Source organism: Spea bombifrons, chromosome 1 (assembly GCF_027358695.1).
Source record: "Spea bombifrons isolate aSpeBom1 chromosome 1, aSpeBom1.2.pri, whole genome shotgun sequence".
NCBI lineage: Eukaryota > Metazoa > Chordata > Amphibia > Anura > Pelobatidae > Spea > Spea bombifrons.
The window spans coordinates 152,231,951-152,246,937 of record NC_071087.1 but is presented as its reverse complement, the minus strand read 5'-3'; the positions used below and the strand labels follow the sequence as shown (position 1 = coordinate 152,246,937).

General features: G+C 40.6%; 1 protein-coding gene across 1 annotated transcript in view; it reads right to left on the bottom strand.

The window, feature by feature from the left end:
• The window catches only part of TTC33 (tetratricopeptide repeat domain 33), a 128,601-nt gene that overhangs the window by 36,670 nt on the left and 76,944 nt on the right, over positions 1-14,987 (bottom strand). The window contains exon 4 of the mRNA XM_053448102.1: positions 232-363. Coding sequence (XP_053304077.1) covers positions 232-363 — 132 coding nt within the window. The remainder of the gene's footprint in view (positions 1-231; positions 364-14,987) is intronic.

Sequence of the window (14,987 nt, the reverse complement as noted above, 5' to 3'; positions counted from 1 at the left end):
TTTAAGAATAAAAACAACCGGAAATCTGAAATGTGTTTGATTTGTTCACGCTTTTGTCCCTTTAAATGTATTATTATTATTCCATTTTTTTCCGTGCCTTGGCTCCAGTTGAGGTTTCGCTGTGTAGCATACTGACACAATTTTAGATTGACAGTTCATCAATTAATAGTTTTTGTAGGATTAACCAGTACATATTTTTTTCATGACTCTGAGTAAAAAAAAAATGCTTACCATCGTAATTTCTCCTAATCCAAGTTGTGCCCGACCCAAAGTCTGCCAGGCCTCAACAAAATGCGGATCCCGCTGTACTGCTGTCTCAGCGGCTTGCACTGCCGGGAATATTTCATGGAGATACAAAAGTGCCTGGAGAAAAATAAAAAAAGAGAAACGTTATGGTGCGGGCAGCCTTGAGATGAAGGAACAGAATTGTACATCTGGTAAAGATCAAACCTCTGATTGATTGATTGCTTCTGTGGACAGGTGTCTTTTATGCAAGTAACAAGCTGAGATTAGGAGCACTCTCTTTAAGACAGTGCTCCTAATGTCAGCTCGTTACCTGTATAAAAGATACCCGGGAGCCAGACAGCTTGCTGATTGATAGTAAAATGCAAATCAGTTTATAATTTATTTGAAATGAGTTATTCTGGATTTTTTTGTTGTTATTCAGTCTCTCAGTATTCAAATAAACTAGACTTGTGCATTCGTCTTCGGGCGAACATGGAAACGAACACGAAGAGTGCGTTTTCGTGTTCGTTCCGAAGACACGCCGAAGAGAAGACGGCGGCAGTAAAACGTAGGCGAAGACGAAGACACACACCACGAAGATCTTCGTGATTGTCTTCGTCTTCGTCTACCATTCCCCCCCTTCTATCTTACCTTGTCTTGTCTTCGCGGCATCGCGGCAGTTCCCGGAAGTGGAAATCCGCAGGTTCGCCGTCACGGGTTACAGGGCAGTGCGAATGAGCCTATTGGTCGCCTACAGGGACCTCCTCTGGCATCAACCAATTGGTTGATGCCAGAGAAAGACCCTGCAGGTGACCAATAGGCTCACTCGCACGGTCTTTGTAGCCTCTGACAGCGAACCTATGGATTTCCGCTCCCGTTAACCCCTTCGATGCTGCGTTATCTAACGCAGCATCGAAGGGGTTAACGGGAGCGGAAATCCATAGGTTAAAGGGCCGTGCAAGCGACCAATAGGCTCACTTGCACGGCCCCTTAACCCTTTAAAAAAAGTTAACCCCTAACTAATTGAACAGGGAGGGAGACCAGTGGCATCGGCTTTATTGGTCGCTCATACGGACATTTAACCCGGCACGGACTAACTAATTGAACAGGGAGGGAGACCAGTGGCATCGGTCTCCCTCCCTGTTCAATTAGTTAAAGACCAGTGGCATCGGCAGGGCAAGTTGCAGCATTGGGGTTTTAAAACCCCAATGCTGCAACTTACCCTGCCGATGCCACTGGTCTCCCTCCCTGTACAGAGTTAAATGTCCGTACGAACGACTTTATTGGTCGCTCGTACGGACATTTAACCCGACACGGACTAACTAATTGAACAGGGAGGGAGACCAGTGGCATCGGTCTCCCTCCCTGTTCAATTAGTTAAAGACCAGTGGCATCGGCAGGGCAAGTTGCAGCATTGGGATTTTAAACCCCCAATGCTGCAATTTACCCTGCCGATGCCACTGGTCTCCCTCCCTGTACAGAGTTAAATGTCCGTACGAGCGACTTTATTGGTCGCTCGTACGGACATTTAACCCGACACGGACTAACTAATTGAACAGGGAGGGAGACCAGTGGCATCGGTCTCCCTCCCTGTTCAATTAGTTAAAGACCAGTGGCATCGGCAGGGCAAGTTGCAGCATTGGGGTGTTAAAACCCCAATGCTGCAACTTACCCTGCCGATGCCACTGGTCTCCCTCCCTGTACAGAGTTAAATGTCCGTACGAGCGACTTTATTGGTCGCTCGTACGGACATTTAACCCGACACGGACTAACTAATTGAACAGGGAGGGAGACCAGTGGCATCGGTCTCCCTCCCTGTTCAATTAGTTAAAGACCAGTGGCATCGGCAGGGCAAGTTGCAGCATTGGGGTGTTAAAACCCCAATGCTGCAATTTACCCTGCCGATGCCACTGATCTCCCTCCCTGTTCAGATAGTTAAATGTCCGTACGGGCGACTTTATTGTTCGCTCGTACGGACATTTAATTAATTGAACAGGGAGGGAGACCAGTGGGATGTGCCGGGTAAGTTCTAGCATTGGGGTTTTAAAAGTCTGCACGAGCGACCAACAGAGTCGCTCGTACAGACTTTTAAAATCCCAATGCTGCAACTTACCCAGCAGATCCCGCTGGTCTCCCTGTTCGATCAGTTAATAAATGATAGAACAGGGAGACCAGCGGGATCTGCCGAACAATTACGGCACCAGGAGTATAACAGTCTGTACGAGCGACCCTATTGGTCGCCAGCAGGGGGCTCGTCTGCCATCAACCAATGGCAGACGAGCCCCCTGCTGACGACCAATAGAGTTGCTCATACGGACATTTAAACTCCTGGCGCCAGAGCGGCTTTAACCCCGTTTTAACCCCTTAACCGGGGAAAACGAAGAAAACCCGAACACGAAGAATGTCCGCGAATATTCGCCCGAAGAGAAGACAGGACCAGGCGAATATTCGCGGAATACGAAGTTTTTTTTTTTGCCGAAGACGAGCACGAAGACGAACACGAAGAGCCCCCTGGTGCCCAAGTCTAAAATAAACCTATAGTTAAAATTATAGACTGATCATGTCTTTGTCAACGGGCAAACGTACTAAATCAGCAGGGGATCAAATTATTTTTTCCTTCGCTGTATAACACATTTTGTAGTGAGCAGTAAAGGTTATTATTCACAGCAGCCACGTTATTTGCCTAATGCGCCATTAAATGACAATGGACTTGATGTCCGTATAAGAGAATAAACATGTCCGTGTAAATAAGTGAATCCCCTTGAGCTCCACACATATCCATGTATATGTTTCACATCCCCGTCTGGTGTTATTATGTGATTTCTCTTGAGACTTCAGCGGCCTTTGATTTTGCAGGGGAAAAAATGGGGGAAGGGAATTTTAATTAGTTTCAATTGAAACAAGAATCTATTTGAAGATGAAGCTGAACATTTAAATATAGAGCTACAAGATAGCAACCTGATACACTTTCATTAAATAATAACTATAATTATTTTATGGAACGTACAAAATAATGGGAGAATCTCCCCTTATGTCCTCCCAAAAGAGCCATATTCCTGTGCCGTAACAAGGGTTATAATGCTTAAATCAGAGCGTTTCCCCCATACACTGTTTCTGAGTATTTAAAAAAATGGTCCTACCCAAAGAAATCCAGAATTACATTTTTAAATGCCAACTAATTGAGGGAGAACATTAAAAAAAACACCTGGTCAACCAAAACAATTAATAATCCGGTTCATTCATAAAATTCGTAAAACATTTCACAGTTAAAAAATTATTATATAAAATTCAGACATTTGCTAAAATGCAATGAAATAAAACAGAAATGTGAAATCACGTGACTAGAGATTGTCTGCTTGAAACCGCATCATTCTGATTTCCAAAATAATGGGGTATAATATAAAACAAATAAAAATGCAATAAATCCATTAATTAGTCTGAGTAGCGTTAGACGCCAGCAATGCATGCTGTCAAAGAGACTGACATTGGGCTCGGGTAGTGCCTCAATATCAAAAGCGAAAAAGAAACAAACAATGAATCACAGAGAAATCGTTAGTGATTTACGTCTTCTTTTAAACCTTGGGGGAGATACTGACTGATGTTCTACTCACACATTATAGCTGGTTATCTTTTTACAGCTCATCGGCCTGGTAAGTGTTCCTGTAAGGATGGCCTTCTGTACCTGATATAAGGTTTTCAAGCAGCTGCATATTATGTGTTGTAGTTCTGTTATCTTAGCCCAATTTACTAGGCAAACACCCCGACTACTTATAGGCAAACACTCCGACTAATGAAAATTTATGGATGAACAGACTTCATTAGCATTGCCATAAAGAATCAGCTGAGTGTGATGTTTGAGCAGGGAAAGTCATGTCTGACAATTATGGCAGTCTTCAAGTCTGTCGGTAAAGGACGTTTACTGGGAGAAAATGAGAAATCTCTGTATCTTTTGATACATCAGATAATGTATCACACACAAGTTGTAGAAATACCTGCTTAGGCCTCAAATTCCAGGGTCTCGACTGTATTGCCCACCTCACTGGTGGTCTATTGTGGGGCATGAGGATCAACAGAGCTTCCAGCACAGATCTTTATTCTTCTACTGCCTGTCAAGTGCCAGGGAGTAGACTAATACAGGTAGGGGAGCATAAATAATGTACATGCTGTCAAGCCATACATTTCCATGCTCCAAAAGGGATTGCCAGGGACTGACCTCTCACTCCACCGAAGGGCTGAAAGGTAAGTAAGGTGGGGTATTGACCAGTGACAGCAGGGCACATAGATACCTACTGCTACTGATACCCATGACAGGGTACTCAGAAAAATAAATACTGTGTGCTGTTGCTGGTGGGGTGGCATGGCGTCTTCACAAACCTCGTGTTCTGATTCCTGAGCCCCTTTATTGCGCTTCAAAGGTAATCTTGTTGCTAAAAGTGATTTCTGGTACATTTTGACGAGTAAGACACAAAAATACATGAAAAAAAATCATACTTGTGGCCTTACAGTGTGGGGTACATAGTGTTAGGAGGAGAATAGAAGTATTAGATAGCATGATATATTGAAGAAAAGTCAAAGTGTAGGCATGACCACAGGGTACCAATTGTAATACTTTTACAAACATCTCCAAAGCCTGATTCCCTGTGAGACCTGCCCCATATGAAAAGAAATTAAAGAAGCTGGGCATCGCACAAAAGACAATATTTGTCAGGCCCCATCCAGGCTGCGGAGCTGCATATCTATACTCCATTCCTGGATTTCTTTTGGGGAGGGGTACTGTCAGGACAGAGCATAAAGAAATCCAGGCATGGAGTATAGCGAGACAGGGGAACTGTAGCGAGACAGGAGAAACCAGAGATATGCAGCTCCGCAGCCTGGATGGGGCCGGACAATATCTCAGGATGTATAGAGGCAGACGTATCTTTCATGGATAATGAATTCCGGCATTATACCTAAGTGTATCCCACAGCCCTCAATTACTCAGAGTAATGTTAGGTCTCTGAAGAGCCTGTTATCAGAGAAAGAATGTCAAAGTCATGCAAGAATCTTTAATATTTAATGACATGAAAGAAACAATGTATCACTCAAAGAAAACATTTGATGCTCCCTCTTTCATTAAAAGTAAATAAAGAACTGTTTTTGTGCCTCCCTAGTTCTAGGGGATGGCATAATGTGAATGTGAAACGCCCGCATCCCTTATTCTGTTCTGTTGAGATCAGTGTGGATGACAGATGAAACAGACGACCCTGTAATAAGAGCATACTACATGGCTTTATTTCATGACAATTACCCAAATTAGACGGTTTGAATCCTAACTATGAGCTGACCCTTCAAAAAATTAATTCTTTCACAGCCTGATCTGGCTCTATGTAGCAACTTGACAATTCAACCAGTTGGTTTTAATTAAAGCCTTTATAGAAACACCAGCTTCTCAAGGTTCTTAATGAAAACTCCTATATGCCATTTAAGATAATAATTGGACACACCAGCAAGAGAAGTACATATTGTAAGTATCATGAATGATATTAGGGTCTTCCTAAAGACCCTCAGATTGGAGTGACATATGCGTTTTCAATATAACTGGTCAAAATTCATGTCCCTGACCACATATGTCATTCAAACGCAGCCAAAAAGGAATTGTTTAGGACCAAATCTATGTTTGGAATATCCATGATCACGCGGTCTGGTGACATCACATACATAACCAGCTCAACCACAGCGCCTATGTAATGGGGATGGAAAATACCTATAAAAACATAAATATTTGGCGCGGGTGAGTTCTGACAATGTTTCGATTACATTAAGAAGGCCCGTGTTAAATCTTCTTGCAGGAGAAGCTCCCAGGGATGGTTGTCACCGCTAACCGCCCACTAACCACTTTAGTGAAATAATTATTGTGGCGTAATAAATAACAAGTAAGAGGCATTGCCTGCATCCATCCAAGATGTTAATGTCATTCCACCAGGTCTAAATATTAAGTAAATTGTGAACAACGAATATGACGATATTGGGCAGATGGCTCTTTTTTCTTAGGGAACGCCACAAGGTACCAAATGTAATACCTTTAAAAACATCTCAAAAGACCTGTCCAGAAACAATGTATTTAATATTTAGACCTTGACTCTGGTTAATCAAAGGCGTGTTACCTTTAGCATCTACGCAAAATGATTGCTGGGCCTTTAAAACGTGCAATAAATCATAGTCCATCTTGAGCCATTTCCACCGGACTTCCTGCTTGTTCCACAAAACAAACGGCGTACAGGGATCTCTCTCCACGACCTTCTGCGACACAGCAGTCATTTTATTTAACACGAGAAGCTTTTTCAGGCTGCCTAGACATTAGTTACACAATGAAACACGAAGCGAACGGACACATGCATCCTCTTTACAATGACGGAGGACAACGTATCCTGGTGAAGGATGCTCTCAGCCCGCCGCGCTTGATTGCAATGACCCGTAGCATTGTTCTTGTTGTTCTATTGGCAGTTTTCAATTTGGAAGCCTCCAGGGATTGTTTGCCAATAAATTATTTTGATGTTCACGTTATTGGAATCGCTAGTCTTCCTACAATGGACGGGGGATAACAAAGCGGGATATTGTTTCAATTTGCATTTATGATCTATCATTTTATATGTCTACCAAAGCATTTATGTACCCGGAACATTTGTTTGGAATGCCTGGTGTTTAATCAACATGCATTTGCTTGATGATATCCTAGAGTACCTCTAAAAAGATATATATTATAAAAGTACTGATTATTAAATGCAATTAACTTTTAGAACCACAGCTTGGTAAAATAATTGTATCCATCAGACGATCTGTCTGATATATGCATTAACAAAACTGGCTAGCGTGATATATATATACAAAGCAAAGATTAAGAAATGGTTGTGCCCTTGATTCATTTTTGCACAAAAGCTCTTGCTTTAAGGCATTTTTATTCAGCAATCAAGAAAAAAAGCATATTACTGCTATTCTTCTATCCCCTGCATGTTATCTTAAGACTTTTTTACTATAATCAATAAATATATTCAGAATAGAGAACCTGATGACAAGGTATAAAATTGCAACGGCTAATCACACCAAATTGCTTTCATTGTTTGCTATGGCTTTACCTCCAAGTCAGATAGCTGCCGACAGTCCAGTGGAAAATGCGTTTACATTGATCCAGACTGAGCTGCACAGAGGCAACAAGGAGGGATGTTTTTTTTGTGATTTGATATCTTGTAACTGTCTTGCTGTCACACAAGTAGCCTTCGGCGTGCATCATGAAACACAGTTTCAGACACTGGCGTTTGGAATACAACTTTAATGGCCCTAGATCAGTGGTTCTCAACCTTCCTAATGTCCCATTAATACAGTTCCTCATGTTGTGGTGACCCCCAACCATAAAATGATGTAATTATATATTGTGAAATATGTGTTTTCCGATGGTGTTAGGCGACCCCTGTGAAAGGGTTGTTCGACCCCCAAAGGGGTTGAGAACCGCTACCCTAGATGATCCACATTGAATTCTAGACCAAAGCACTTAATAATATCAGGGGGTTCACAGCGCTCCCTTAGCTAGAAAACGTTATTACAGCTAATAATAATTCTTCTGTTCTGAGCTATACTGGCAACAAGAAACAAAAGTCAGCCGCTCCAGACGAGTCTGTCTTAAAAACAAGACAATCGAGAATACTGTATCTCTCAGTACCCAAAATTTCTTATATGTACTAAAGGTGTGCATTTGGTGATACGCAAGTTTCAAAAGCTTTGTGAAAACTCCCTCTTTCGTAAACCTTTCCTCTTAACACATATAAGATGAGGGGTATTTTTAGAGCATTAACTGTGAAACAACTTATATTCAACCAAATACGGTATGTATAGCTTAGAGGAAACAACAGAGAGGAGAAGTGTAGGGCCGGGCCTACCATGGAGCAGAGTGGGGCAATTGCCCCAGGCGGCACTTTTGAAGAGGCACTTTGCCGCCCCAAGCGCCTTTTTTTTTTCTTCTTTGAAGCGGAGGAGAGAGAGGGGCAGTACCCGCTCGGCGCCCCTTTCTCTCTGCGAGCCCTCTAGCTCGGTCTCGGTGCCGGCTTGTAATGCTGAGCGCCGGAAAATGACGTAATTTCCGGCGCTCAGCAGTGAAGCAGCGAGCAGGGAGACTCGCCGCAGGACTGCTGAAAGGTAAGTACAAAGGGGGGGGTAGGGTAGATAATAGGTAGGGAGGGAGAGGAAGGGTAGATAATGACCCCTGGCATCGGGGGGGGGCATGTTAAACTTCACCCCAGGCAGCATTATATCTTGGGCTGGCCCTGAAGAAGTGATTAAAATACTTAAAGGGATTTAACAAAGTACAGACGGGAAATGTATTTCAAATGTAAGACGAAGGCAACATAGTCTAAAATTTAAGGGGTCTCCTGAAAATGGTTTTCTGTAGCTAAAAAAAAAATTTAAGGGGTCCCCTGAAAATGGTTTTCTGTAGCTAAAAAATATGTTGACCAGATCATGTATATTTAAAACAGATGTTTGCTGTCATTGTTTAATTATTGATAAACTGGCATTTGACAGGACTGTCGGCAGCTATGAGACTGCATTTTTTCAGAAAGGCAGTTCAGTTAATTAGTGTGCCCACGATATTGTCTCGGGAAAGAAAATAATGACAAAAAGTACTATATTGAAACTTTAAGACAGAGTCCTAATAACTGCTATGAATGCAGGGGACTAACTGAATGCCTAGGATTATGAGAATAATCAAAAATGAAGCGCATGGCCTGTCAATGCAGTAATGAAAGAACCTTGCACGATACCATCAGGGGATTACAATATGAATTTACCAAGTACAGATTCCCCGAACACACTAGGATTAGCACTGTAATAAATCAGCTCATGTCAATAGAAAACTGTCATATTGGTTTCATTCCAAACTTCTCTATGTTTTTAATGACTGACAAATATACAGTGAAGTCAGAACTACACTATATGACCAAAAGTATTGGGACACACTTATTGCTCATGAAATTTCTGCCCCGGTCCACTGTAAGTGCAATTATTGTGATGTGAAAACATCTAGAAGTGCCAACAATTCACTCAAGACGCAGTAGACCACTCGTACACACAAAGTGCTGACACGCTACAGAATTCCAAACCGCCTCCATGAAGCAATGTCAGCACAAGCACATTTTCAGAAAAATTAAGGCTGTGGAGGTGCGATGATCTAGTAGTGTGAGCGTGTTAGTGTGTGTGAGTGCTAGTGCATGAATTAGTTACAAGGAGGGGGGCTTACCCTGCCCTCCCCTGATTTCTATAATGTCTGTCGTCTCTGATTTGTCATGCAGGATTGTGTTGTACATTTAGCTTTCTTTTCTGTTATGTTATTTTAGATAGGCAATGCATATTGTTGTCATATCAGCCATTTTTTCAGATCACCTGCTATTTTCAAATGTTACTCAGGACAGAAATCAGTTAATCGAGTTTAAGCATGCTATTATAGAAATTTTAACCATAGACTACCTGGGCGGACTTTCATTTTGGTTTTCTTTTTTATGAAGACAAGAACTACAGACAGTTGGCTAGCCTGTCGCCTTCACAGTCATCTTCATGGCGTGATTATACCAGTAGATGTTGTTCTACACTGTTTACGATTTCTTAGTATGCCTGCCAGGTCAAACCATCTCCATGGGCTCCACATTTAGCTGGAGTCTTTCTGCTTGTTCACTTAACCTCTAGTAAATTTAGAAAATTGTCTGCTAATGGCATACCGGGAGAAAATAGTTTGGAATCATTTACTTTTTATCTATTAATGCGGTCACAAACACAACAGTTTACTAATTAGAGCACAGAATCCTCATTATTCTTATTTCACCGTTCAAATAAAGTGTAAATGTATGTAAGAAGGTTTGTAACATGTTTATATTATGAATGAATATACAAAGAATGAAAGTGTGAACCGTGATACAGAATGAAAGTCACTCCATGACAACTATATACATTTTAATGTATAGCCATGACAGCTCAAGTATCTTATAGCACACTGGAAGATTACAAAGAATGCCTTCCAACAGAAACAATTACAATGACAATTGTCTATCATGATAAGTCAAATAGGATACTACCGGGAAGGGTTATTTAACTGAGGTCTGATTTACTATTGAATAAATACAGTGCTGAGCAAAAGTATTTGGCAGGTGTGAAAAAAATGCCGTAAAGTAAGAATGCTTTCAAAAATAGACGTGTTAATAGTTTATTTTTATAATTTACCAAAATGCAAAGTGAATGAACAGAAGAAAAATCTAAATCAAATCAATATTTGGTGTGACCACCATTTGCCTTTAAGACAGCATCAATTCTTCTAGGTCAGGGATTTTGTAGGCATATACAGGGCCGGCCGAAGACTTAACGCCGCCTGGGGCGAAGTTTAAAATGCGGAACAGCCAAACTCACTAACAAGGTAAGATTGCATACAGTTTAATGTCAAAAGTCATTCACCATGGCAAGTCTGAGCACAGCAACAAGAGACAAGGTAGTTATATTGCATTAGCAAGGTCTCTCCCAGACAAAAATCCCAGAGCATACAGGTGTTCCAGATGTTCTTCAAGATTTCCTTAAAATAATTTGTGCAAGTGCCCCCAGAAAAACTGATGCTGTTTTGAAGGCAAAGAGTGGTTGCAAATATTTAGACTTAATTTAGATTTTTTCTTCTGTTCATTCACTTTGCATTTTGTTAAATTATATTAAAAAAAAAACTATTAATGTGTCCACTTCGTTATGTGTCCTTCTAGTACTGCTCCGAGCCTCAAGCAGTAAGCCAGTATCACAACCTCATGCTGATGAGTCCCATAAACTGTCCATGAGTGGTAGCCTCTGTGCCGGGCTCTGTTTAAAGGCTGTCTAGTATCGTGGATATTTGCTGCAAGGCGTCCATGTATTTAGTGGATATAGAGGCCAAAATGTGGTCATTTGCCTATCCAGAAACCCTAGCAGTTATGGCAGCACTACTAGTTTTCTGGGAGAAAAACAAGTCTTCTGGTTGGTGCAGACTAGTCTTTAATAATGCTTCTGCTACCCCTTTCATTTTAGGTGGAGGGTTTTTCCACCCCCCCCCACAATAACTTTTGTTATCTATTTTTGAAAGCATTATTATGTTACATCATTTTTTCACACCTAAAACCTTTGCACGGTACTATATACATAGCATTTAAGAGTAAGAAAGCGTGTCTGTGTGTGAATGCATGCGCAGCCCACCTGGTAGCCACATTTGCATTTTGTTTTGAGCTTTTTTAGAGTTACTATTTATAATGTATCATTTTTCCATAAAAGACACTTTAAATTCCTTTGCTATATAACACTCTACCACTTCTTCTGGGAAGCTGTTCTACTTATCTACCAACCTCTCAGTAAAGTACAACTTCCTTAGATTACCTCTAAGCCTCCAACCCTCTAGTTTTAGATTATGGCCTCTTGTTCTAACATTTCTCCTTCTTTGAAATGAACTTCCCTCCTTTACTTTGTTAAATCCCTTTAAATATTTTAATGTTTTCTTATTTCCTCCAAGCTCCATATTGAGTTCCCTTTCCTGATAATTATTATCCTACAAACCATTCGTCATTGTAGTAGCCCTTCTCTACTTTATTTATCCTCATTTATCGAATTCCATTCATTTGTTTTATGTCTAATTATTCCTTGTTGCGTAAATTGTTGGCGCTATATAAATTATTATTAATAATTATTTATTGTTTTATATAGCGCCATCAAATTCCGTAGCGCTGTACAATGGGTAGACAGGGCATAACAAATAAATAAAACATAATAATAATAATAATAATATATCTAAAAAAATCACCGTTTTATCAGATTTTTCTTACTAATCTAACAGTTTTCTCTTCCCTGTGTGCTTTGGCGCACCTAAAAGTGGCTCTTTTCTGTTGTCAAGTTCTATGATTCTATAAAAATGATATTATTATATTATATATAACAGTTATAATTGCAAAATGCTTGCCCGTCTAGATGTGTATAATTATATATATATATAATATATATATATTAGTATTTTATTATCATTCTATGCTGGCTATGAAGTTATTTATAAGATGGTAAGTCTAGTCATTTAAAATAAACTCTAACAATATACAGTGAACGGATTAATAGTTTAAAAAAACCACTTAGCAAAAATAATCGTTTCTGGATCTCTTCTCAATGGAGAAATATTTATTGACAATTCCATATCAAGTATTTATCAAAGGATTCATCGCTGTGACCTTTCCTAGACGTGGCACTAAATACCGAAGACCTCTTGAGAATTGTAGAGTTTTCTTGTGTGTCCTCCTAATGCTTGACATCCACGTGATTTATCTGATTTCCTCCGAGATTTCTTTTTGTACTGCCTATAAACGGCAGTAAAACGAAAGATCAATGAAGATCCGACCTTGGTAATTATGTCATTATCCCGTAGAACCTAAGCATCAATGATTCTCTCTCTCTCTCTATTTATTTCGTTATGAAAACTATGATCTGCAAAGACGCAGGGTAGTCATTTAAATTGGTTAGATCTTTCAAGGAAGCTTGGTTATATTTAAGAATATAAGGCATGCATTAAAAGCCTGGGCTGTTAAAATAGATCACGCATATTGAGTAATATTATTGTTGGGGTTTTTTATTGTTTTTTTATTGCTTTTTTTTATAGTCCATTCCATTTCCTTATGCAGTCGGTGAAGTAATTCTTAGAGAATGTCAAGGTCAAGTGTACCATAAAGAATCACTTTGTTTGACAAATGTATATACTGCATTAAGCTATTTATTATTCTAGGTATTATCATACCTAGGAATTCTAAGGGTGAAAAAAAGCAATTTCCAAAGAGCTGCCCAGTCAGGAGTTGAATTCTTTATATTGTCACCTGATTTATTGCTTTTTTTCAGTATAGCTGAAATCCCTGCTTGAATACAGGTGACTTTTTCATAAGGATCATTATCAGAAACATTATTAATGAGTCATTAACAACAGATTCCTTGTGATGTAGTGACATAGCCTAGCCTGGGAAGACCTAGTCTAGGAACGCGGGTCCAGCAGGGCCGCAGTTCCCCTGCTGCAATCTAGGGGGCAGACTGTCCTCTGAGGTGATCAGACCCCCCCTCCTGGTGTGCTGCTGCTCAATGGGCCGGTTACAGGGGAGATTTGTGATCTCGGCACATTTACATTATGGATGCTATGACGGTTCAGCACAGGCTCCATAGACTGCATTAAAAAAGTTCTGCACCCTGTAGTGAAGATGGAGGGGGCAACTGGGGGAACTGCCCTGGCTCACGGTGCCTGGTATGCTAACACACAGCTAAATCAATTACATATGTGCAATGCAGGACCAACTCAGATCTTTTTGCAAGCAAAGGTCATGAGGGTTTGCCCTTAATACTGCTTATTGCCATTGAGGAGATGAAACGTTAAAGGGACCCTCAAGGCATCATATGTACTTTGATGCACATAATAGGTGCGTGGCTCCTTTAAATTTCCGTGTAGTCATTTTGTAGTGGGGGGGGTGTTTTGAAAATTCGACTATCCCTTTAATGAAAAGACCCCAAAGACTGCATCATCAGATGAATGTGACAACACATGTTAGCGGTATTAAATCTATTCTAATTGTATTCATATAATAATTGGTTAACGGTTGTTTGTCCATAAATTTCAATCTTCCTCCATAAACATTTTTGCACCTGTTTAGTCTTGAACGTTCAAGCTGCTTAAACATCTTTAAACCCAATTATTATCACTTAATTTTCTTGGAAAGAGAAACTGATGACACGCGCTACCGTGTCACACAAACTTGTGATGACATCGCTGCATGATCAATAACTACGCGTTACTGAAATACGAAATGTCCCTATAGTTGCAGGTCAGTGAAGCGAGACGTATGATTCACCCGGCTCTCGAGCATCGATGTAGCCAATGATTCTTTCTTTCTTATTAAACAGTTGCGAACATCTGTTCTTCAAATCATTTCACATGTTTTTTTTGTTTTGTTTTTTTTTTAACAAGAGTCGCTCGCAATGACCTAGGGCACATATCCAGTTAGCTCATCACAGTGGGAGCGATCGTCAGCTGGAACACCGTTTATCATACATGAATCATTTTCTATCCCAAATATCATCATGCTTTTATGTGACTAATTAGCAAATCGGCAACCAAATACTCTGGCAATCAATCACACATTAGTCTCTGTTTTCATGCACTCTTTATACGGCAGACTGTATCGGCTGATTAATAACACTCATTAGTAACATCATTTGTTTCGTCTTCCTTTGGATCAGTTTTATACAGTTCTAGCAATCTGAGAAAATCCAGAAATGTGCTCGTTCATCACATTTTTCACATTTACCGTATTTATCGGCGTATAACACACACTTTTTTTAACTAAAATATGAAGCTGAAACCCTACCTGCGTGTTATACGCCGAAAAATCCTAGAGCTGCACAATCTTCCCCTGCACAGCTCTCTCGCGCGCGCCCTCTCTGATGCCGGGAGCCGGGCGATGACGTCACTCCGGCCCCGGCATCAGCACAAAAAGTAAAACGCTGGAAGATAAAGAGGACCCATACCAGATCTCCCAAACGGTAGGGAGTAATATATAAATTTAATGTGTGTGTGTCTGAGTGTGTGTGTGTCTGAGTGTGTTTGTGTGTCTCTGAGTGTGTGTGTGTGTCTCTGAGTGTGGTTGTGTGTGTGTGTCTAAGTGTGTGTCTGGCTGCATGTGTGTCTTCGAGTGTGTGTGTGGCTCAGTGTGTGTGTGTGTCTG